This window comes from Cricetulus griseus (genome assembly GCF_003668045.3).
Source record: "Cricetulus griseus strain 17A/GY chromosome 1 unlocalized genomic scaffold, alternate assembly CriGri-PICRH-1.0 chr1_1, whole genome shotgun sequence".
NCBI classification, from domain to species: Eukaryota; Metazoa; Chordata; class Mammalia; order Rodentia; family Cricetidae; genus Cricetulus; species Cricetulus griseus.
The window spans coordinates 224,924,737-224,951,042 of NW_023276807.1; the positions used below are offsets into that span (position 1 = coordinate 224,924,737).

At 41.2% G+C, this 26,306-nt stretch overlaps 1 protein-coding gene across 6 annotated transcripts in view; it reads right to left on the reverse strand.

The window, feature by feature from the left end:
• Window positions 1-24,402, reverse strand: part of Ppp3cc (protein phosphatase 3 catalytic subunit gamma) — a 68,213-nt gene extending 43,811 nt beyond the window's left edge. For 2 of the 6 annotated variants that reach the window (XM_027390212.2, XM_027390210.2), the window contains exons 1-3: window positions 24,065-24,402; window positions 2,808-3,005; window positions 2,121-2,245 (exon numbers count right to left, since the gene is read on the reverse strand). In XM_027390212.2, coding sequence (XP_027246013.1) covers window positions 2,121-2,245; window positions 2,808-3,005; window positions 24,065-24,113 — 372 coding nt within the window. In that variant the 5' untranslated portion in view covers window positions 24,114-24,402. Of the gene's footprint in view, window positions 1-2,120; window positions 2,246-2,807; window positions 3,006-22,572; window positions 22,712-24,064 lie in introns of those variants that run through there. The other 4 variants (XM_035452560.1, XM_027390208.2, XM_027390209.2 and 1 more) reach the window with 3 other exon arrangements.
• Between the last annotated feature and the right edge of the window lie 1,904 nt (window positions 24,403-26,306).

Here is a 26,306-nt window from a genome sequence, read left to right on the forward strand (position 1 = left end):
AAACTATACAATGGAAAAAAGACAGCATCCCAACAAATGGTGCTGCATAAGTGGATGTGGACATGTAGAAGACTGCAGATAGAGCTGTATCTATCGCTATGAATAAAACTTAAGTCCAAATGCATCAAAGACCTCAACATAAATCAAGCCACACTGAATCTGTTGGAAGGGAAAATGAGAGGTAGCCTTGAACAAATTGGCACAAGAGACCACTTCCTGAACATAATGCCAGTAGCACAGACACTGAGATTGACAATTAATAAATGGGACCTCCTGAAACTGAGAAGCTTCTGTAAGGCAAAAGACAGTCAAGAAGACAAAACAGCAGCCCACAAAATGGGAAAAGATTTTTACCAACCTCACATCAGACAGAGGGCTGACTTCCAAAGTATACAAAGAACTCAAGAAGCTAGTCACCAAAACAACAAATAATTCAATTAAAAAGTGGGGTACAGAACTAAACACAGAATTCTCAATAGAGGAATCTAAAATGGCTGAAAGACACTTAAGAAATTGCTCAACATCCTTAGCCATCAGGGAAATGTAAATCAAAACAACTCTGAGATATCAGATAGCTAAAATCAAAAACACAAATGACAGTTTATGCTGGAGAGGATATGGAGAAAGGGGAACACTTCTCCATTGCTGGTGGGAGTGAAAACTTGTACAGCCACTTTGGAAATCAGTATGGCAGCTTCTCCAGAAAATGGGAACCAGTCTACCTCAAGATCCAGCAATTCCACTCTTAGGTATATACCCAAAGGATGCACATTCATACAACAAGGACATCTGTTCAACTATGTTCATAGCAGCATTATTTGTAATATCCAGAATCTGGAAGCAACCTAGATGCCCCTCAACCAAAGAATGGATATAGAAAATGTGGTACATTTACACAATGGAGTACTACTCAGTGGAAAAAAACAAATGAAATCTTGAAATTCACAGGCAAATGGATAGAACTAAAAGAAACCATCCTAAGTGAGGTAACCCAGTGTCAGAAAGACAAACATGGTATGCACTCACTCATACATGGATATTGGACACAGAGAAAAGGATTACCAGCCTATAATCCACACCTCCAGAGAAGCTAGGAAACAAGGAGGACAGTAAGAGAGGCACACACAGTCCCCCAGGGAAGCAGAAAGGGACAAGAACCCCTGAGCAAATGGAGAGCACCGGGGAAGAGGGGAGGGAGGTAGGAGAAAGAAGAGGGGAGGAGAGGAGGGGGAGGAGAGCATGAGGAATCGGGAAGACTGAGTGGGGAGAGGAAGAGAGCAAGGAAAGAGGCACATAATACAGGGAGCCACTACAGGTTAAAGAGAAAGCTGGCTCTAGGGAATTGTACAGAGATCCACAAGGATGACACAGTACTCAAGTGTTTGAATTACATCCTAAATTAATTTTATGTCTACACACAAAAACATATATTTGTTTTAAATTCTACTCATGTTCTCATACTTCGTTCGTTCCCTCCTTCCTTTCTTTTTTCGAGACAGGGTTTCTCTGTAGCTTTGGAGTCTGCCCTGGAATTGGCTCCGTAGACCAGGCTGGCCTCAAACTCATGGAGATCCACCTGTCTCTGCCTCCCGAGTGCTGGGATTAAAGGTGTGCGCCACCACTGCCCAGATGCCATCACTTATTTCTTAAAATATATAAAGGAACTGTCAGTTTTATTAGCTCCTCTTCACGTTTTGTCTTCCAACAAACGTAATAGTGTGCAACAGAACCAGAAATCCCGAATTCCACATTCTCACAGGAAGTCAACCTTAGAGTCAGCTGCAGTCTTACAGTTAAGGTTTGCTAATCCAGACACTTTTTAGAATGAAAAGCCATGCATGTCCCTTCTATATAGCCCAGGCAGCATCTTCAAAAGAGAAAAACTTAGCAGACATTTATTTTCAAAATTAGCTTAATACAGCCTTCTATAGGACAGGTTTTCTATGGGTTAAAAAAGGATTACTTTTTTAAAAAAATAATAAAACATGTCTCTATTAGTTAAATTCCAAATGTAATACAGTGGATAAATTCTACCAGTGTTCAGATCTCCATCTCTTCCATGACGGAATGGAGAGCAGATCTTATCAGACGATGGCCTGGAGGAGCCAGGTTAATTTTACCTCGATACTGAAGTAGCCTCTGTCCACATAGTCACCCAGAAAGAGGTAGCGGGTATTACTGGGTGGTCCCCCAACTTCAAACAACTTCATCAGGTCAAAGAATTGTCCATGAATATCACCACACACTGGGAAAGAAAGACATGGGGTGAAAAGTATACATTAGAAGGAAAACGACAATAAAGCAACAGGGAACACATTTAACTTTTAATGTAATCACTTTTGCTTTGGACTGGACTTCTGTATAATTAGTTACCCAATCAGTACTAAATACCCCTACTAGAAATATTATTCAGTTAACAGTGAGCTTTAAAAAAAGACTTATTTTTAAGTGTGTGCATGTGTGTGCATATGTGTCTGTCTCCGTGTGTGGGTATGTACATGAGTATAGATGTCCACAGAGGCCAGAGGTGTGGTTTTCTCCCTACAGCTGGAGTTGCAATGGTTGTGAACCACATAACACGAACACTTGGAACGAAAATCCGGTCCTCTGCAAGAGTAGTACATGATCTTAAGAACCAAGCTTGAGCCCCTATTGTTGTTTTTTAAGGAATAAAATCATTCTAACAAATCCCTAGATTGCCTCAAAATTCCTAGAAATATTTATCACACTCACTTTAGTTGGCTTTTTGCAATCATTTTTCAAAATTAGTACAAATCTAAGGGCCACCATGCAAATGCATTTCCTACCTGTGATGGGAGCATCCACTTCTATCATGGTCATCTCTTGTCTTAGGATGGCAGCCCCATCATTGATTATCTTTAAGGCTACCTCCTCTTCCACCCGGCCTTCTTTGACCAAATGGTTTTTCAATACATCCATTTTAGGTTTCCCATTCTCAAATACTTCCGTCAAAGTTAGCCGTTGGGTTGGAGGAAAGGGGACAGCTAAAAAGACAAAAAATTAATGTAAAATGCTTAAAGGCACAGATAACAATTACAAACATACTTTTTAAAATAAACCAAACCTAATAAGCAATCATAACTTCATAGTATTAAAATAATATGAAAAAAAATTCTAGGACACCGTGTATCAGAATTGGTAATTCTAATTTTAAAAGTCACCAGTTCAAGTCATATCCCAAGTCTGCACATTCATATCATTTACACACACGCAAACTGAATGAATGAATGCAACAAATATATATGTTTTAATGAAGCAGATGACTGAAGATGTAGCTCAGTTGATGGAGTACTTCCCTTGAACTGACAAAGTCCTGGGTTCAATCCCCAGTATCACATAAAACAGGCTTGGTGGCTCTCACTTGTAAACCCATCACCTGGAATGTAGAGGCCATTTAGTACCCATTTTCAATGTTTGACCTAACATAACTTTCAACTATCACATAAAACCTTTGGGCTGCATTAATTTATTAGGCTGCTGGCTTCTACTGACCCAAAGCTAAGAATTTCATTCAGATAACATCCAGGACCTACAACATTGCTGTAAGGTCCTAACATGATGCCTTGACTTTTGACTGTTTTCTTTTGCAACTATAAAAAGTCCACATAACTCAGGGCAGTGGTGGCACATGTTTTTAATCCCAGTACTCAGGAGGCAGAGTAAGGCGAATCTCTTTGAGTTCAAGGCCAGTCTGGTCTACAGAACAGGTTCCAGGACAGCCTCCAAAGCTGCAGAGAAACCCTGTCTCAAACCCTACTCCCAAAAGGTAATATACTGGGGCTTGATAGATGTCTCAGTGGTTATGAGCACTGGCTGTTCTTCCAGAAGACCTGGGTTCAGTTCCCAGCACCCATATGGCAGCTTACTAAGTGTCTGAAACTCACTTCCAGGGAATCAGATACCTTCACACCAAATACAGTTAAATAAATCATAATTATAATTATTATTATTACTATTTGGTTTTTTGAGACAGGGTTTCCCTGTAGCTTTGGAGTCTGTCCTGGAACTTTATGTGTAGACCAGGCTGGCCTTGAACTCAGAGATCCATTCACCTGCCTCTGCCTCCAGAGTGCTAGGATTAAATGCATGTGCCACCACCACCCAGCCATTTTTTTTTTTAAAGTGTCTTAGATGCCTGTGTCTTTGTTCTTGTATTTTACAGAAAGGTTAGGCAAATTTAAGGTTAATGAATTTTAAATTAGCAGTTTTTAGATAAGACATACACTCCCAGAGTAATTAATATGTCTATGTGCAGAGCTGAGCAGGAATCTGAGCTGAAATTTAAGAAAACAAAAGACATGCAAAATGAAGTCAGAGAAGCCAACACATTGTTCTGGCTTTAGTTACCAAGTGTGCACCTACAAGTGAAGGGTTGGTGCTTTTTAGCAAAGTCAGCCTTTTACGTCCCTATATAACCATAAAAGCAGTTAAGATTCAAAAAGCTAAACACTGATACAAGAGACTTGGTGAAGCATGTATGAGGCCCTGGAGTTTAAGTTTCTACATTTAAAAAGTTAAAAAGAGCTGGGTGGTGGTGGCACATGTCTTTAATCCCAGCACTCGGGAGGCAGAGGCAGGTGAATCTCTCTGTTAGTTCGAGACCAGCCTGGTCTACAAGAGCTAGTTCAGGACAGCCTCCAAAGCCACAGAGAAACCCTGTCTCAAAAAACAAAAACAAAAAAAGTTAAAAAGAACCAGAGTCAGGGACATCCTTGGTTTGTTGTTGCTTCTGAAATAGCAGTTCTCTCTCTGTAGCCAGGCCAGCCTAAAACTCTAGACAATCCTGTTTGAATCTCCCAAGAGTTTGAGATTCTAGGCCTGGCTCACCACACCCTGCTAGTCTCCTTGCATATCTTCCCATGAAATCTTTGATTTGTTACCCTTTGATGGGTATTTAGTAGCCAAATATATCAATTATCTAATGCAACCTAACAAAATGTTCAGGAACACAGTGACTTAAAACAATCCCTTACTGTCTCTCATAGCTATGGACTGTGAACTCAGAAGACACAGCAGGAATGCCTGTATGTCTCAGCCAGACATTCGTCGGCCCAAGGCTAGAATCATCTGAATGCTGCTCACTCAGTCATCCGGTTGCCTGTCAGCTGAGACTCCCTTCAGGTTTTTGATGAGAATACCTGCTTGTGGCCTTTCATGTGACTGAGTTCCAAGGACAAACATTCAGAAAGAGCAAGCCAGAAAGAAGCTGTGTGCTTCATACCCTAGACTCATCACACCTTTCCCTGCTCAGACTGTCCCAGCATTCTCAAGCCCACCCATGCTCAAGGGGAAGAGAAGTAGATTCCACCCACAGATGGAGAGTGGTACAATTAATTCTGTGAAAGCCGAGGCCAGGACCAGTGCTAAGGCCATTTACTGGAAGTAAAAGGACTGGGGCTGTGGTTCAGTGGTAGATGAGGCCCTGGGTTCAATCCCCAGTACTGCCTAACCCTACTCCCAAAGGACAGAAAACTAATACAGACCCTTGGCTAAACCCTTGAGATAAAAAAACAAACAGAAAAAAAAAAAAACTATAGCCTTTCAAATACTTACTTTTTTGGATTTGGTTTTGTTTATTTGTTTGGTATTTGTTAGTTTTTTGGGTAGGGGGCTCATGATATTATAGTCTTGGATGGCCTGAATCTCAATACACAGACAAGGCTAGCTTCAACCTTGCTTTGATTCTCTCCTTTGCCTGCACAGTGCAGGGATTACCAGCATGCCCATCTTACAAATACAGTGTTCTGTTTGTTACAAGTGGTGGAGCTAGACTGATGCACAGTCCTGAAGCATGCTGAGTATTAAGTATGCTCTACCATGAGCAGCACCCCCAGCCACACACATACACAAGAAACTAACACTGGCTGCCTTTTTAAATTAAAAGAGAAACCGCAACTTGTACTACAAGATGACTCATGAAACAGACAGTGAGCACCCCAAACCAAAATGTGCATCACAGATTATCAAGACCCAAGGCACAGCCTTCAGATCCATGTCTCAAGATAAGACAAATTAAGTCAAAAGCAATTGCAGGCACTAGATTCAACCTAGCACTGGCGCTTCTAGCAACTCTCTAGTTTAAACTCACTAGTTCTTGCCCAGATTGCAAACTTCTACCTAAAACCTGATGCCTGGTACTTACTACTCTAGCAGCAGTATGTGATGAGTGCCTGCTGCTACCTGCCTCCCTTTTCCAGAGAATCAGTTTCCTCTAGATCTCTCTACTTGTTGAAACATGTGAAATAAATCTTACCCCCTCCCCATTTTTTAAGAGTTTGAGAGAAAAACAACAGGGCAAGCAAACTGTCAAGCCTCTTTTGCTGTCTCCTCCCTGTGGTTCATGATTCTAGGTTGTCAAGGCCCACACGCCTTCCTTTATCGTTGGTACTACCAAGACCTTTACCCTTGCCCATCACCAAATACAGAATAGTTACTCGGCTACTTGGAAAGATAAACAATGCAAATCAATTTTTTTTTAAATGGTGGACTAGTGAGACGGCTCAGCACGTAAAGGTGCTTGATGTCCATGTCTGGTGAGCTGAGACCTAGCTCAGGAACACAGTTAAAGGTGGTAGAAGAGAGCTGCCTCCACACACATAACCCCACACACTTCATGCTCACACACATAAGTAATACTATTTTTGTTATTTTTAAAATTACTTAGCTATCAAAGGAAGACTTCCCTAAACAAAACAAGCAGATAAACAAATAAAAAGGAACATCCAACTGATTATGGGGTATATGGAACATTATTTCAAACTAAATACAAATTCTTGTCTGAGTTTCTGTCTGGGACACCCAATGTGTCACCTCCAGAACCTTAAATGCCACTGTGCTGCCTCTGCCAACCAGATGACAGAACGAGTCATTATCCAGGAAATGGGCCAGTGCTTGAGGTCAAAACATCTATCATGAAAGGCTTGATAAGCATTTGCAACCTATCAAGAAAGGGCACAGATCTTAATGGCTCACTTCCCTCAAGTGGTGAATGCCCTGGTTTGACTAAAAAATGATCAGAAGTAGAGACAGAAAGAAAACAGAAGCCATAGCTGCTTGAAATGCTAAGACTTGCATAAGAGACAAACTGAACTAAAGCAACCCCACTCACTGTACAGTGCAGACCACCTAAGCCAAGCACTGTTCTTCAGCATCGGAACCCTAGACCTCTCCACCTTCCTGAGGCTGGGACCCTTTAATACAGGTCCTCATGCTGTGCTGACCCCCAACCATAAAATTATTTCGTTGCTACTTCATAACTGCAGTTTTGCTACTGTTATGAATCATAATGTAAATACCTGTTATGCAGATATCTGCTATGTGACCCCTGTGAAAGCGCTGTGACCCACAGGTTGAAAACCACTGCCCTAGACACTCATGATTCTATTCCACAAACTCATCTGCAACTTTGAGGGAGCTCTTGAAGACTAAAGGCAAAGCCACTCAAATTAGATTTTAACCACCCCCTGACCAGACTACTAACTTTACTTCAACTCCTTTATAGCTTTCTTTTACAGACTTTCTGACTCACATTACTTTCTACAATAAGCTAAATAAATAAAGCTTGTTTTTCATCACAATTGTGTTCCTGGTGTTCTGCAGTGGTGAGCTTTACACTTCTAAGGAAGCAACTGGTGAGAGGGATAAGAAGAATTTCACTAAATACCTCTTAAAACTATATAAGATATAGTTATTAATAAGTCAAAAATAAATGACTTTAGACTTGTATTTTGTTCCATTTTAAGTGAATCAATCAACAGTAATACGACTAATATTCAATCTAGCCGGAGTACTGCTGGATGTCGGAAGATTGGAAATTCACCGTTTCTATAAGCCTAGAAAATTATCAAGTAGTTCAAGGTGGTACTGAACTTGAGATTCTTATTGAAAGCAAACTACCGGTCTGGTGAGATGGTTCGGTACCTTTCAAGCACAATGTCTCAAGTCCAATTCTTATAACCCACATAGAAAAGATTGGCACACATAATCCCAGGGCAGGGGAGACAGAGACAGGTGGGTCCCTGGAGCATACTACCCAGCCAGCATAACCTACTTAGTGAGCTCAAGGCTACTGAGAGTCTGCCTCAAAAAGTAAAACCCAAGCTTCACTCGGTGGTGCACACCTTTAATCCCAGCACTGGGAAACAGAGGCAGGTGGATCTCTGTGAATTTGAGGCCAGCCTGGTCTACATAGTGAGTTTCAGGACAGCCAGGGCATTGAGAAATGCTGCCTCAAAACAGTAATGATGATGATGATAACAACACTGTGTGTGTGTGTGTGTGTGTGTGTGTGTGTGTGTGTGTGTGTGTGTACATATTCACAAGCAGTAAGAGATTTTAACTGCTGAGTCATCTCTCCAGCTCCCAAAGAGTTCTTAAAATCACAGATATTATGGGTGGAGGATTCAGCTCAGTGGTAGAACCCTTGCTTAGCATGTACAAGTCCCTGAGTTTGATCCTAGTACCACACACACACACAAACACACACACACACACAGAGAGAGAGAGAGAGAGAGAGAGAGAGAGAGAGAGAGAGAGAAATGTAAAACTATTTTGTTAATTAAGGAATATCAAAAATCACCACAAATCTCTTCAAATCCTACCAATTAAAATGACCACTGTTAATATAATATATGCATTATTATTTTTTACTTAAATATATTGTTTTATAGCCAGTTATGCTGTAGACATATTATTTTTAGTTTAGTAGTAAGCTACTCAAATTTCCTTGTGCAAATAAATAAATATTCACAACCCTGTGATTTTCAGAGCTGGCATGATCTCACTGGTCTGCTGCCGTGAAATACTAAAGGGTTTGCTGCTGGTTTGCTTTGTTAATAAGAAATAATGTGTCAACAAGCTAAAAGCTTATTTACTGACCAGTGTAGACTGCTCACTTACGAATAATCAATAAGGACACTGGTATCCTTTGCCTACTTTTCATACATATGGCTAACTTACAGTTCTTTAAATATATATGACTAAAAATATACTCACGTATTAAAGCTAGCTGGAACCCAGTCATACATATTATAAGTGTCTCCCTAAAACATGCCTTTTAAAAGACAGAATTACAAACTAGACAGTATTCAAAGCACATCTTATCTTTCTAAAGCAATCTACTTATCTCCACTTAGGGGCTGTTCGTCTTCTTCTTTCAGACTTTCAGTTAGATTTCTCAGTAGCCTATCAATCCCACAACCTGGTTTTAACTAAAGTAAGTTATCTGCATGAAATCTACATGAATTTTATAGTACAGTCCCCACAACTACTTTTTTAAAATAAAAGTATCACTGTTTAAGGACTACCGTGTCTGACAATAATTTTTTGCACATGTATACACAATTAAAACACTCACATTCCCATCACCCACCCCCACCCCCTCCCCATCTCTGCTTCTAGTAAGGCATAGTGGTTTACACCTGTAATCCTATCACTGAGAAGGCTGAGGCAGAAGACAGATGACTGGGAAAGCTTTCAGCCAGCTTGAACTAAACAGCAAGACCATGTCTCAAAAAATAAGAGAACAGATAGGACTGGAGAGATGTTTCAGTGGTTAAGAACACTTTCAGAAGACCAGTGTTTGGTTTCCAGTACCCATATAGGGAGGTTCACAATTGCTCCAAGGGATCTATGGCCTTCTTCTGGCTCCCTTGGGTGTGTGCGTATGTCCCAGGGGATTACAAGTACTAGCCAGCACACCTGGCCTTTTACAGGAGTGCTGGAATCAATCTCTGGTCCTCATGCTTGCATAGCAAGTACTTTACCCACTGAGCCATCTTCCAGCTTCCTACTCCCTAATACAGAAATCAAAGCATTATGCAATGGGCTGGAATGAAAATAACCTGAGGAAAAAATTTTAAAAAAATAAACAAAAAATGAAAAGAAACAAAACAAAATAAATAAATAAATAACCTGAGAGATCAGTCAGTTATAAGTGTAAGCAACAACTATATAAGCAGAATAGGAAAAATAGTTCAGATGCAAGATGCAAAGTAACAAGGAAGTGGTTCTATGTCATAGGTTCTATGAATCCAATCCAATTCTTACAGAGATTTAAAGAAGTCCAGGACTTCAACTATTATTAATATTACTGGTTTTTGAGATAGGATTTTTCAGTAGCTATGGAGCCTGGCCTGGAACTCGATCTGTAGACCAGGCTGGCCTTGAACTCACAGAGATCACCTGTCTCTGCCTCCCTAGTGCTGGGATTAAAGGGATGTGTCACCACTTCCCGGTTATTAAATTATTTTCAACATACTTCACACCTGAACACTAAAAAACTATAAGAAACAGTTTAAAAGACAGCCAAGATAAAAATAATAGACCATTATGTGCACGCCTTTAATCCCAGTACTTGGGAGGCAGAGGCAGGCAGATCTCTGAGTTTGAGGCCAACCTAGTCTACAAAGCTACACAGAAAAACCCTGTCTCAAAAAGCAAACAAACAAACAAACAAACAAACAAAAACATTTCATTTACCTTTCTGGTGTCAACTTCAGTATGTGAAACATGCCACAAACTCACTGAACTCTCTGCTATGATTAATAATGGGGCATTTTATTCTTGTCATTTACTTCCAGACTCAGATTATTGAATTCTTTAATTTTATTTAAAAGCAACAGACTTGATCAGGCATGGTGGCACACCCTTCGTAAGCCCAGCACTGGAGAGGTTGGGGGGAGGGGTAAGGATCACTTCAAAAGCCTCAGCTACTTAGCTAGTTTAAGGCTACTCTGTCTACGTGATACTCTGTTTCAAAACCAACAAAAACGCAGCAAGCTTTGAGAAATAAAACCCACTGGCCACAACTAACATCAACTTCCCTACTATTAAGAGCTGGGGAAGACTGGTGTGTGGAATCACATTCTGTTTCTCTATGCAGTTTAGACATCACCGTTTCATCTCCCACACCAGGTGGAGAGACTAACAATTCAAGTTGAGCCATCCAGTGTCAGCCTTTTAAGGCTGAAAGATCACACATTGCTAACATAAACACTCAATACCTAATAAGTCTACATGTCTATTTCCAGTCTAGAAGTCTGAGTGGTAATGATATTTGTTAAAAGTGAAGTTCTGGAATCTTTGGTAGACAATAAGCTTGAAGGGTTTTTAAAGTAAGATCTAAAATGCCAAGGGGAAAACACTAGGGAAATAATTATATTATTGTTAAGTAATTAGGTATCTATCTACTACTATCTATCTCACTGTGTGGTAGCATGTGGCACATATAATATTAACACAGGAGTCTCCCTTGAAGAACCTTACATTCTAGTTAAAATGAGTTACATAAAACAAGATAGAAAAGACCATGTATGATAGCATATTCTATAATCTTAGTACTTGGGAAGCAGAGGCAGGAGGGTCACCTCAAGTTTGAAGCCAACCCAGCCTATGTAGCAAGTTCAAAGCCAACTACCTATGGAAGAGTCTATCTGAAAACAAAACAAAATGATATAACCACATGTGAAATACACAAGAGCCTCTCAGCACAATGGTTAGTGCCACCACTTGTCAGTGGAAGACAGACTGCAAGCATGGGAAATTACACAGCAAGGAGAGAACTAATGATGGCTGGAGAAACTTGAGCTTTGGGCAGCACCAAATTCATTTATTATATTAAAAGAAAATCTGTTTAGTTGTCCTTCAACTCTTGCACAAAAATTAAAAATAGATATACTAAAGGGGAGAAAAAAATTCCAGACACATATGCATACATTGTACATACAGAGATTTTGAATTTTTTTTGATTTAGTTTATTTTACATGTATGAATGTTTTGCCTGCAGGTACGCATATGTAATATGGGTATCCCAGGTGCCCGAAGATGAGGTAGTTGGATCCCTGAAACTGGAGTTATGAATGGCTATGAGCACCATGCCACTGCTGGGAATTAAACCTAGGTCCTCTGTAAGAGCAGCCAGTGCTCTTAACCAGCGAGGCATCTTTCCAGTCCCCATATGGATATTTAAAATAACTACTTTTAAAAATATAATTTGTGGGGCTGGAGAGATGGCTCAGCGGTTAAGAGCACTGGCTCCTCTTGCAGAGGTCCTGAGTTCAATTCCCAGCAACCACATGGTGGCTCACAACCATCTGTTATGAGATCTGGTGCTCTCTTCTGGTGTGCAGATATACATGGAAGCAGAATGCTATATACCATAAATAAAATCAAAATAAAAATATAAAAAATATATAAAAAAATAAAATAAAAATCAGCCGGGCGATGGTGGCACATGCCTTTAATCCCAGCACTCAGGAGGCAGAGGCAGGTGGATCTCTGTGAGTTCGAGGCCAGCCTGGTCTCCACAGCAAGTGCCAGGATAGGCTCCAAAGCTACACAGAGAAACCCTGTCTCAAAGAAAAAAAAATCTTTAAAAAAATATAATTTGTTATAAAGTGGTATAGCAAATAATATAAATACTACATGCTAGGTGTGTAAATATAAAATATTCAACTTTTCCATATCCATTTCAAAGTTTTAATTAATTTATTTTTGGTTTCTGAGACAGTTTCTCTATGTAGTCCTGGTTTGTTTTTAACTATATGTATTTGGGGGTGGTGTATATGAATGCAGTCCCCTCAAAGGCACCAGATATCCTGGAGTTGGAGTGCTAGACGTTGAAAACTGCCTACTGTGAGTGCTGGGAATTGAACCTGGGTCTTCTGTAAGAGCAGCCAGTGCTCTTAACCACTTGAGTCACTTCTCCAGCCCCCATTTCAATGAAAAAACAACAACAACAAAAAAAAACCCACAATGTTACTCTTCCTCCTTCCTCCCCACAGGTTAAACAGTACCTTAAAGTGGTATACTCTTCTCATGTGTGTATAATTTTGTACTAATGTGTATTTTGAATTTTTACACAACTTTTTTTTATTTAAATGGTACTATACTGTGTGTCCTTTGCAACTTACATTTTTAGACTAACCAGAGCTTTCAAGACTTCTCTGGAAGGGGGCCAAGGCACCCTTGTTTTTCATCATGGTTGTTACTACCTCCACAGGAAACCTAGCTTTTAACCACCTGTCAGTTTCTGTTGTATTATTTTACAGTGCTTCCAACTCAGAAGCAAAATCTTAATCAAACCAGACTTATGACTCAAACTATAAAACTGAATTTTTGGTGGTGAAAGTTATTGTTGCTGCTATAAAGGAGAAATATTATAAGAAGTTTTGTGTTGATGGTACTGTTGAATAGCATTTTATTATTTTACATATGTAAATGCTAGGCAAGCTGCCCACCTCTGAGCTAGGCTCCAGCCCACTGAAAGGCATCTTGATTGTGGTGGTCTGAAGGCAAGATGACTTAAGTAAACAAGGAATATAATGCATACACACACACACACACACACACACACACACATAACAGGGGACCATAAAAAACAACCACCTCTGGATTTATGACAATGCCACTCTGTGGTGGTGTGTAAAGTTAACACTAAGGCAAAGGGGGACTTAGAAGAGTGGTCTGGGGGTCTTCTATACATTTTCTTGTAATATCTGTATATAATTACCAAAGTAAAAATTAGTTTTCAAGCTAAAATACACTGAAAAAAATTCTACAACCTTTTTGTCATCCAAGTCAAGCTGATGTGTAGCTTTAATACACACCTAGCACCCTGATGTGTGTAGCATAAGCAAATAAAAGTAAAATCTAACTAGACCTGCATCAATGAGAAAAGGCCACACCAGAGATGACCACTTTAATCCTAAAGAATGAAAGATAAATCTGAAAAGCGACTGCCTATAGGTGGCTATTTTTAGATAACCGTATGTTCTTACCCTCATGGGACAGGAGGATTTGTCTAAATAGCTATCTCTGTTCACCACAAACAACTTTGCTTCGTTTCTATTTTAAGCCAGCAAACCTGTCCTACATTTGCATGCTTGTTTCCTAACCCACTCACCTGCCTTTCCAGGCATGAACTATTCACTACAGAAGAGGTTCTCTTGAATACTGAAAATCATAGGTTCTTTTTAGGTTCTTGCATAGCTTACTGGAACGAGAAATGTATTTCAGTGACCTGACAGGGCTCTTGAAAACCATTCCCTCTGTTCTGATGCTCACAGTACTCACTGTCAAAGAACAGCCAAGAAGAGGCCTAGGTGTGGCTACAGCTTCCCCTACAGAGGCCCCCTGAAGCTAATCAATCAGTGTCAGTCAACAGAAATACTAACATTTTTTCTAGAAGGCATAGGAGTATATTATGCACTTAGGAGGCTAAGACAGGAAGATAATGCATTTGAGGCCAGCGTGGGCAACTTAATGAGACTCTACCTCAAAAAGAAATAAAAATAAAAGGACTAGAGAGATGGCTCAATGGTTAAGAATGCATATTGCTCTTGCAGAGGACCCAAGTCCAGGCATCTACACTGAGTGACTTACAACCATCAACAATTCCAGCCATGGGTCCATTACCCTCTCTGGACTTCAGTCATACATGCACTCTCTCTCTCTCTCTCTCTCTCTCTCTCTCTCTCTCTCTCTCTCTCTCTCTCTCACACACACACACACACACACAAACACACACACACACACACACAAGCAAAACAAATACTTAAAAAGGAAAGCCACATTTGAGTTACAGGATATCGGGTAGGTGTAGATATTTAAATAAGGGTGTTTGCATTCCATTTTTTTAAGATTTTATTTATTTATTATGTATACAACATTCTGCTTCCATGTATATCTACACACCAGATCTTATTACAGATGGTTGTGAGGCACCATGTGGCTGCTGGGAATTGAACTCAGGACCTCTGGAAGAGCAGTCAGTGCTCTTAACCTCTGAGACATCTCTCCAGCCCCAAGGGTGTCTGCATTTCTAAGAACTGGGGTTGCTGGGAGTGATCTCCAATTTTTGTAACCGAATGCCTGTAGACACCTATAGTACTTGAAAGGCAGAGCAGGCAGAAGGCAAGATGGCATCAAGTTCAAGGCCAGCCTGAGATACATAGTAAGATCTTGTTTCAAAAAGCCAAAGACAATAGTCAGCAAGTTGGCTCAGCAGGTTCTAGCTAACAAGTCTGATGACCTGAGTTCCATCCTAGTAATCAACATGGTAGGAGAGAACCAATTCCTAAAAGATGGCTTCTGACCTCCAAAAGCATGGCCCCCGCCTTCCTGTGAGCACCACCTAACACCACCACAGGCAAATAAATACATAAATGTAACTTTATTGTAGTCACCCTGATATGCAACACACATCAAAAGATCTCTCCTTTTTATCTCAAATTCTGCATCCTCCCGTCAACATCTCTACAGTGATACCATGTTTTCCATAACAGTGTAGAATAGTCAAAATAACCAACTGGAGATGGGGGTGGGCAGCTCAATCAATAAAGTGCTTTGCTTAGAAAAATCTCAGTTTGATCCCCAGAATTCAAGTAAAAACACTGAGTATGACTGGCAATCCCAGCACTACAGAAACTCCCTAGAGCTCACGGACCAAACTAGTCTAGTCTAACTGGTAAGTAGCAGGCTAGGGAGAGACCTTGCTCAAAGAAGGCTGATAGTATTCTTTTATATATATATATATAGATAGATAGATAGATAGATAGATAGATAGATAGATAGATAGATAGATTTATTTATTTACTTATTAAATATACAGTACTCTGTTTGCATGTTTGCCAGCACAACAGAAGAAGGCATCAGGACAGCCAGGGCTAGACAGAGAAACCCTGTGTCAAAAAAAAAAAAAAAAAAACAGACAAACAAGCAAACAAAACAAAACAACAACAACAACAACAAAAAAAAAACAAGCCTAGAGGTGCACAAATTTAATCCCAGCAGAGGCAGGCATGAGCTCAAAAACAGACTACAGATTGAGTTCCAAGACAGCCAGAGCTGTTACACAGAGAAACCCTGTTTCAAACAACAACAAAAATTAGTAACAATAATAACAATGTTATAACAGCCTTGCTTGTATGGCTAAACCCGCCTTTATTATGCCAACCTACCCCACTTCACTTTTAAAATTTTAAACAAAGCCTAGCCACCCATAGAAAAATACAAACTAAATCTCATCTTTTTAGCCACTGATCATAATCAAAGTTTAAAAGATTATATCAATTTATAGGGTGTGGGAGCAAACCTTTCAAACCAGATGTGGTCTATTTAGTCATCCACTTTTTCACAGGCATTAGTCACAGGCAGCTCCATGGTTCTAACATTCTGTTATATTTTGGGGAGGCTATTAAGTGCTATATTCTGTGAGCACATTCCAAGCAGTGTTTAAGCTTCTAAATACAACCAAAAATGTGTTCAACATAGTAAGAATTCATCAATACTTGTTTATGAACAGACAGATTTCCAAAACTCTAGGTATACTACAAAAAAAGGGCATTTTACCATTTCTCCGTAAGCATTTTAAGTTTAAATCTTTGCAAAGTGAAGGAGAATATAGTTGGAAACCACAATATATTACTGACTTTATTTCACATACCAGTTTACATAGAACATGCTTCCTATCAAAGTTCATCAAGATTTCCGATTAACACCCACCTCTGTGTTGGGACCTCAACTATACCAAGCAAGCTCTACCAATGAACTACACCTCCAGATGAAGATTAACTTAAGGAATACTTCTAGCATTTACTAAGTGCCTACAATGGGAACTGTGCTAAGCACTCCGCATACACTATTTTTTAAATTCTGAGGCCAGTGCTAGCTCCTATTTTAAACTACAGCAAGGAACAATTAACAAAAGTCATGCAGGTTGTAGTGAGGCAGAGCACATTCTCTTTCCTATACTATTATCCAAAAACTAAGATTCTTATAGTTACACTTAAACATTCCCTATCGACCCAGCCATGTGCTAGACACTTCATTCGGCTTTAAGGATACACAATTATAGCCCTTGAAAAGCAGTTCAGTGTGAAAATATTTGGGGAGGGAGTGTGGTACTAAACAGTGGACCCAGAGTTACAAGCATACTAGGTAAGCGCTCTACCAATGTACTACAGTGTGCTACATCCAGTGTGAAAACACTCCCAATGTTTGTAAAACTGGGGCTAGAAAGAAGCTAGGGTGGTTAAGAACACTTGTTGCTATTGATGAGGACCTAGGCTCAGATCCCAGCACCCACAGAGAGGTTCACAATGATCTCTGACTCCAGTTCCAAGAGATCTAACACCCTCTTCTGGATACACATGCTACACATACATACATGCAGACAAATGCTTATACACATAAAATAAAAAGAAATCAATCTTTTTAAAAAGTTTGTAAAGTGGGCTGAAGAGATGGCTCAGCGGTTAAGAGCACTGACTGTTCTTCCAGAGGTCCTGAGTTCAATTCCCAGCAACCACATGGTGGCTCATAACCATCTGTAATGAAATCTGGTGCCCTCTTCTGGCCTGTAGGCATACATGCAGGTAGAACACTATACATAATAAATAAATAAAATCTTTTTTAAAAAAAGTTTGTAAAGCAGTAATATTATTAGTGGGAGTTCATAGGAAAAAATAGCTGTTGCTACTGGTGGTGGTAAAAACAGCATCTAATACATATATAGAACTTTCTGTGTGCCTCCCACTGTACTTTGGAGAGTCTATTAATCTTTCCAGTTACCCTGTAAGTTCTTCATTATCACTCTGCTAGACAAGCAAACTGCCCAACGGGTTTGTTCATAGCCATGCAGCCACGTCCTCAAAGGAAGAATTTGAATCCAGGTAAATCTGACTTTGAAGCCATGATCTAAAACCATATTTTTTGTTTTGTTTTGTTTTGTTTTTATTTTTTGAGACAGGGTTTCCCTGTGTAGCCTTGGCTGTCCTGGACTAGTTCTGTAGACCAGACTAGTCTCAAAATCAGAGAGATCTTCCTGCCTTTACCTCCAGAGTGCTGGGATTAAAGGTGTGCATCACCACCGCCCAACCATTATTCTTTACAGCCATCTAGTAGAGAAAAAAAAAAATTACCAGAAGTCCTCTCAGTTCAGTCTTGAAAGACAGATGAGATAGGTTGTTGGACAAATCTACATGGAAGTAATACCCCGTCAAAGATGTAAAACACCCAGGGACCTACAAGCAGTGGTTAATAGGTTGGAGATGTGAGATGTTGGAGAGGAAGTGGAGAGAGAGGTTAGTGAGGTTTAGCACGCAGGGCGGTACTGTTCACCACCATCCTCCAAGCAGGAAGTGCCCATGAAAGAGTCCACGCCTGAGAAGAGTCCTTTACATCAGTCACAGGTCCTAGGGGCAGCAGGAGAATAAACAGTTGGAGCAAAGGGGCACTCAATGGATTAGAAGATGGGAGACGGATGAAGCAGGTTATTCAGAAGCCAGAAGTCCAGCTCATCTCATCTGGTGGGGCTGGCTCTGCAGTAAAAAGGAGAAGAGCTGGAATGACTGTTAGTTTGTCACTTGAGCCAATTACTAACAGGGTAAGTGGTATGGTAACAGGACAGGAAGTAGCTTAGAAAACCCTTTCTCCTCTACTCATAAACAGTTTTAGTATCTATCCCTCAACCTTTCCCTCTCACTTCTGCCTCTCTAATAAAACAAAAAAATTACCACTGCACATCATTTATTTATGTGATAGTTTAGCATTTTTATTATTATAGATTAGGTTGATAAGCCTTTTTTAATACATCAAAATAATCTTGCTATCCTCTTTTTTAATTTTTTAAAATTTTACTTTTTGTGTATGATTGCTTTGCCTGTGTACATGTATGTGTACCACATGCATGCCTGATACCCACAGAGATCAGAAGCAGATGCCCTGAAACTGGAGTTACAGATGGTTGTGAGCCCCCCCCACACACACACACACACACACGTGGGTGCTGGGAACCAAGCCTGGATCCTTGTAAGAGCAACAAGTGCTCTTAACTGCTAGGCCACCTCTTTGGCTTCTTAATAGAATCAGTCAGCTGCCCTGGTACCCTGATCCTTACTTCATTTCCATCTCGGGCACTTCTGATTTACCTGCCTTTTCTTTGCTCTTTGGTTAAGTGCAGATGTTTCTCCATGCATTAAAACTTGAAAACTGTTACATTTTACAAATGGTTGTAGACTGTGAGACATGCTTTCATTTCCACTAGTCATTTGGCTATTAAGTAGCTCCAAATAAGACACTCCAAAATGACTACAAATGACACAATTAGCTGAATAATTCTTACAGATGTACAACTTAAATGTTACCTTAAGGAAAAGTACTCTATTCCTACTTAATATGGCCTAAGGAAGGGCTTTAAGTATTTGTTACTTTGAGTCCTTAGTATTTCCCTCTTAACTCATCTGGCAACTTAGAGACTTTATAGTAAAATGTGATTGTAAGTTATTAGACTGAGCATGTAGCTCAGTGCCACAGCACTGTCCAGCATGCACACAACTCAAGGCTCCATCCCCAGAACTGCAAACAAACAAGTGATAATGTTGCTTTGTAGAAACATTTGTACCAACAGATGTCTAATATAAAGCTTTGGTCACAGCCAATAACATAAGCTAAAGAGAGCAGCTTATCCCCTCTCAAGGAAGAATTAAGTATTTAGAACATCTTTTCATAGTCTTGAGTTCTATTCAGATGTATGAATCTCAATAGAAACAACTTCAAGTGTCTTAAAGTTCGTAGTTACTGACTACAACTGCAAATCAAGCACAAACCAAACCCTGCTGGCTAGCACAAGTACATACCATAAGTCTTACTTACAATGAAAATTCATATATGAAGATTTTTTCAGGACTGGTATTGTGCTATCCCCACTAAAAACTTAAGGTGCCAATATAGGAGCAAAAAGACTTTCACACCATGCTCATGTCAGCTGCATCTGTCATGGGAGCACTTATGTTAAAACTACAATGTTTATGTTAAAACATAAACAATTTGTCTAATGAACGCTTTAATACCTGTGACTTGTTTTCTTTTTCTTTTCTTATTTATTTATTTTGAGACAGTAGCTTGTAGCCTGTCCTGGAACTCACTCTGTAGACCAGACTGGCCTCACAGAGATCCACCTGCCTCTGCCTCCCAAGTGCTGAGGATAAAGGTGTGCACCACCACTGCCCAGCTTTGTTTTCTTTTTAATTCAAAATTCCCAGGAGATGGAAATGCAGGAAGTGTATTAAAAGCAGCTGTTTGGGGCATAAGTTTTTGTTTTCTTCTCTTTCTGCCTTCCAAGTTTCATGATTAGCAGCGTTCAGACTACATTTAAAAAGAAAAAAAAAATCCCTCATGACATAAAAAAGGAAGACACCAAGGGGGGGGGAAACACCTCCAAACAAAAAAAGAAATTTAAACCAGGCAGAGGTGGCACACACCTTTAATCCTAGCACTCAGGAGGCAAAGGCTTGGGGATCTCTGTGAGTTCAAGTCTACAAAGCTACACAGAGAAACCCTGTGGGTGGGGGGCACCCACAAAAACAAAAAACTTGAAAATTGGGGGGGTCAAATGGAAATAATAACTGGGTTATTTGAATTCCTAGTTTTCTGCCCCAGATACTAGCAACAAGACCCCAGTACAGAGCCTCAGCTTTAGAGGTTCATAGAAACATGGCTTTCAAAGCAGAGAAACAAGTGAACACAGTTAGGGTACACCGTAGATAGCACTTAACAATACTTGAGGAGTTAGTGAAATCCTAAGAGGTTTTAAACATAAAAGAAGCTGAAGGAGAAAGCAGCTACCAAACAAATGCTGGACTGAAGTTCACCTCTTCATCATTATGGACAGGATTCCACTCACAAAACCTCTGCATTTGAAACAGGTGTTTCCAGAGTAGGATGAGGTTGTTTCAGTTTGTTTTTTAATCCTGTTGCAATTTCATCTGCTTCCTAACCCTGGAGGTTTTCAACTGCTAATGAATTCTCTACTAACCACTCAAGTAGCTAGAGATCCAATATGAAGTTGGGAACAATGGCTCACACCTGTAATCACAGCACTTAGGAGGGTGAGGCAGGAAGGCTTCAACAATTTGAAGGCTAGCCAGGGCTACATAGCAAGATCATGGGGCAGGGGGAATGATTAATGAAATTTCTTTCATGTTTCTTAGTATTATCTTACATTTTCACAATCACTTTGTCATTTATATGATGTAGGCTAGACAAGAAAATCACTACAAATGAGGTTATTAATCAGAAACAAGTGTCAATAAAAAGCTGGGGGTGACATCAACATCTTTGATTGAAGCCCTGGAAGGCAGAAGCCAGCCTGGTCCTCACAGTGAGCTCCAGCCATGGCTACACAGTGAGAACCTATCTCAATAAACAGATAAATAAAGTTATGATGACAGGCTGGTCTGGCGAAACGGCTCTTTTGCTAATGGCTAAGGCTCATAACCAAAGGATAAAAATATTAAAATGAAACCCATTATTTCTGATACTAACAACAACAACAAAAAAAAAAACCAACAACCCACTAGTACACACACACAAAAGGCAACTCCCCAAACAAGGCCCAGAAGCAAGAATAAAGCAGGTTTTCCACCACAGAAAGCTGCATTCAAAGGACACTTAAAATACAATCACGCCCACCCACCCACTCTTCTTCAAGATTTGCTCTCACAAAACAATTAAGTAGACTCTCAAGTTAACAGGAAATAACAAAACCAAAAATAACGGGTGTGGCATCACCTCCAATACAGCTTTGGAGCTGTGAATAAACGCAGACAACTGTCCAGGCAAAAGAGCATCAAATCAGGACCTGGAGCCCAATACGATAAGCCATTCCTGCTCACAGTCATGCCTGGCTTGCTTTTCTTTCTTTCCTTCCTTTTTTTTTAAACAAACAAACAAACAAACAACAACAACAAAAAAAGGGTCTCAAATTGCCCAGACTAGCCTTGATCTCACTTTGTAGCTGAGAAAGGCCTTGAACTCCTGACCCTCTTGCCTCCACTTCCCTGGTGCTGGGATTACTGGCTTGTACCACCACACCCAATTTTGTTAAAAGCAACTTCAGCTATTTCAAACTCTAGAAGACCCAAGAAAAAAAGTTATGCAGAATCCAACATTGCTAAGGTCAAGTGCTTATGCTAAAGTTGTTTTATTTATTTATTTTTTGTTTTTCTGAGACAGGGTTTCTCTGTGTAGCCCTCCCTGGCTATCCTGGAATTCACTCTGTAGGCCAGGCTGGCCTCAAAACAATAGATCTGCCTGCCCCTCCCTCCTGAGGGCTGGGATTAAAATTTTGCACCACCATAGATCCAGGACACCCAGTACTACATAGAGAGACCCTGTCTCAAAACAAAACAGAAGGCTTAAACTAGGTATGTAGTTTACATCTGTATTCCCATCATTTAAGACTGCTGTAGGAGTAACCATGAGTTTGCCTGGCTGCACAACAGAATGAAATTCTGCTTAATCCCTCACACAAAGAGAGACACAGGTCTTGAAAGTTTACAGAATGTGGTAATTTCTGCTAAAGAACAAGTTTGTATCATATCCTACAGACTGTAAAAATGGTATTCACTTAGCTGTAAACATACTAGCAATAAACAGCACCTATACTTTACCTGTCTTTCATTCCACTTCTGTTTAAGTGTAAGAATTAGTCATTTTAAAACGTCCTTTACAAATAATGGTGGAAATAACAGGTACAAAAAAAGAAATTACACTGTGAGATTCTTGAAGGTCTGAGGGTGCCACTAAGCCTTGATCAGACTTCATTTATCCTGACTTGACACGGATTCAGGTTTAACTGGTTTCCTTGCCTACTTCGGCTGAGAAATAGGCATCTTTTGACAGAGAAAAGCACTAGAAAGAAAAGGCCGGATGAATCATTACAATGGTACAGTGGTGAAAAGTCATTTTAATATAAGAGGAAACTGCCAACACCCTTACACAGTCATCGGCACAGTACAATTCAGTTCAGAAGTTAAAGTACATAATGATGACCTTGCTCCATCAGAAAAGGTTGTGTGATGTGAGTTTTGTATTTCTGCGTATTAAAAGAGGCATTTTTCCTCCTTGTGGATTAGATGCTATGAAGACTTACACTAAAATGCTCAGGACACTTTAGCTGTTAAAGGACTAACAACCATTTTATGAGCAATTAACTGAAATCCCCAATGATAACAAATCCTAAGGACAGAAGTCCCAAAAGTACCATATGTATTGTTCGGCAAGGCAGATAACCAACATTTATGATATTAATACTGTCATTTTCTCTGTGAGCACTCAATAGGCTCCCCCCTTTAAAATATTATCGTTACTAATCTCAGTTTTCTTTCTCCTAAAATCAGAATGAAATGGGGGAAGAAGGTATTTTAATAGTTTTCTCCCTCTGTGATGAAAACCACCCTTCCCAGAAACTGCTGGTCTAAGCATATTACCATCTTAAAAACAGTGCTTTCAAACCAACTATTACTACAGAGAGAGACGGAGGAGGTCTTACAGTCGGACAAAAGCAGCACATCAATGGGTGGTTATGTTTGACAGGTCCTATTGGCTAAAGGGCAGAAACTACACCATAAAACCCTGAAAGATTGAGAACACTTTTACATTTTATTCTTAAAATAACAATGGAAATAAGATACAATGGCAGACATCTCTATCAGAGGTCCCTACAGCCAAAGTGAAAACAGGAGACCCGCATGTCAAGAAATCTGTAAGCCCCTTTAAGCATCATTAAAGAGATTTGTGTTACTACCACTTGTTTCTTTTAGGAAAAGCAGTGACTGGTGATATCTAGACAAAATGGGCCAAACGTGCACGATACACCCGCCACACCCCTGGCAAGAAATTTTTTTTAAGGGTTAGGCAAGGGACTGTCAAGCAAGAGCTGAGCCTAAGAAGAGGCACGACTGGGTAAGTCATGGGAACTCCCCGCTCGCACAACCCCAGACGGCATCCCCAGCTAGACAGGACTTGACGAGGAAAAAGGAATCAGGAGAGAGCGCCTGGCTGCCGTGGGAGTGGATGGCGGGCGCGGTCGCTCTACCCACCTCCCGCTAGGTACCCGTCCAGCAGTCACCGAGGACGCCGGCGGACAGCCGCCCGGTCCTCCCCGCGCCCTGCAGCGCCTCCCGCCGCTGCCTCCATCCCCGCTCCTCGAGTCCCCGAGCCGTCGCCCGGCGAGGGCCGTTCCCCGCGGCGCGCTCGGCACCTTTGATGACGCGATCGGTCGTGGAGAACTGAGGGTGACTCCCGGACATGGTCTCCTCCCGGCTCCGGCGGCCCGCACGACGCGAGCCGCCGCCTTCCTCCCCAGCGGTCTACGTTCGGCGGGCCAGCAGCCACCGCGCCGGGCCCCGGAAGACGGGGCGTCCTCGGACGGCGGCGGCCGCAGCGCCGCTCCCTCCCTGCGGCGGCGCCCGCGGCTCGGCGGGGACGACCGCGTCGAGAGCGACGGAGACCGCGGCTGAGGGACACAACTCGGGAGATCGCCGCTGCGCGCGACCGGAGCCCCGCGTGCGCGCCTCCGCGCTCACAACTTCCCGGCGGCCCCGCGTGCCCCCCGCCGCGCTCTGCGCACGCGCGTCCCTCCGCTTTCCGCTCTTAATTCCTACTGCCCCGCAGCCAGCTTGGTGTTACAGGGCGGATGCTCTTTGCCTGCTGCTCGTCACCTCTACCCCGACCTGTAGCCTCTCAAGCCAGCCCCCTGCGATCTTGAGACCAAGCCGGCGTCTCCCCTCATCAGAGAGAGCCCCTGTCTTCTCACGAACGCTTCCTCCCTTACTACTTTGTCCCCAGAAGAAATTATCCATTCTACCAGTTCCTCAGATTGCCCTCTCCCATTAACCAACCCCCCCCCACCTTGAAACCCCCTACATCAACTTTATGTTTGTTGCACGGAACTTGTACCTAGCAGCCTAAAGACCTTCGCGTCCATCCTAGTTCCAGTCCAGCACTTGGGAGGGTGGGAGGGATCCGTTTCCACTTCCACGAGAAAGCTGTTACTGGCTTCTAGTTCGCTAGCCCAGACCTCCTTGATGAAGGGAATTGACTTCTAACTGATCTTTCCTTAATGGACCACCTGCCAATCTGGACGTATTTATTCCACTGTGGTACAATGACACCGCATCGGCCTCCCTATCGTGTGCGTGTGTGTGACCGCATGAGGTGTTTGCATTTGTGTGTGCTAGTGGGCTTGCCCATAGCAAGTTCAAGTGGAGGCCAGAGGTCGAAATTGTGTGGTCTACAGTGGCCAATGAGTAATGACAAGTGGTTGTGTAAATTAAGTAGTTCAGTTTCAGGTACTGGCTACATTATTGGCTGTCATAGGACATTTCCATCGATGCGCAAAGCTGGTTTGGTTTTTTTTTTGGGGGGGGGGATTTTGTTTGTTTTGTTTTCTGAAACAGGTCTCAAGTCACTCAGATTGGCCTGGAAGGTGATGTGTAGCCAAGAATGATCCTGAACTACTGATCCTCCTGCCTCTGCCTCCAAGTGCTGGGATTATTGATATTTACCACCCTGCCCAGTCATTGCAGAAAGTGCTATGGATAGCTTCTTTCTAATCGATTGCAGGGTAAAGACAAAGTCTCCCCTAGTATGGATTTATACACGGAAAGGAAGTCTGGAGATCTAGACTAGAATCAGACCCTACATTGCCTCTTGAAGTTTCAGTCTAAGATCTTTCACAGTAAGGCACGTTTGAGGCAGGATTACTTCAGGGAATAATTAGAATATGGCTTTATTTTCACAGAACCTGGTTTCAGGTTTCCACAGTGAGAACCCTTGACATATTTTAAGAAAGTTGTCCATTAAAGAAACAACCAGGTGCCTCTGTCAGGCAGATTCTAAAGCATAGCGGATGCTAACATTCACAGGGTTGCTGAAAACAAAACGGTTTGGGAAACTACAAACCAAAGGAGAACAATAGATTATTCAATAAAAGTTATGGAAAAATTAATCAACTACTTAGATCTTTTGCTGTTATTTTTGAGACAGGGTTTCTCTGTGTAGCCCTGGCTACATTCCTAGAACTCATTCTGTAGACCAGGATGGCCTTGAACTCGCAGAGATCCACCAGCCTTTGCCTCCTGGGTACTGGGATTAAGGGTGTATACCACGGTACTGACTTGCCTACTTGGGTCTTAAATTAGAGGACGCCCCCATTTGCATCAAAATTCAGCATCCAGAAGGTGGAGGATCAGAATATTTATTGTGTAGTTCCTTCCCCAGTAGACACTCAAGGCAAATACTATATCCTGTGTTTAGGTTGTTCTTCTTATATGAGCAAGATGGCACAGAGAACAGGTAATGAGCCAGACAACCTGAATGAATTGGCTCTCCAGAATTCCCGAAAAAATACAAGGAGAAAATCAACCCTACAAAGTTGTCCTCTGACTTTCACATGCATGCTCAGAAACACACTACACACTAATAAATAAATAAATAAAATA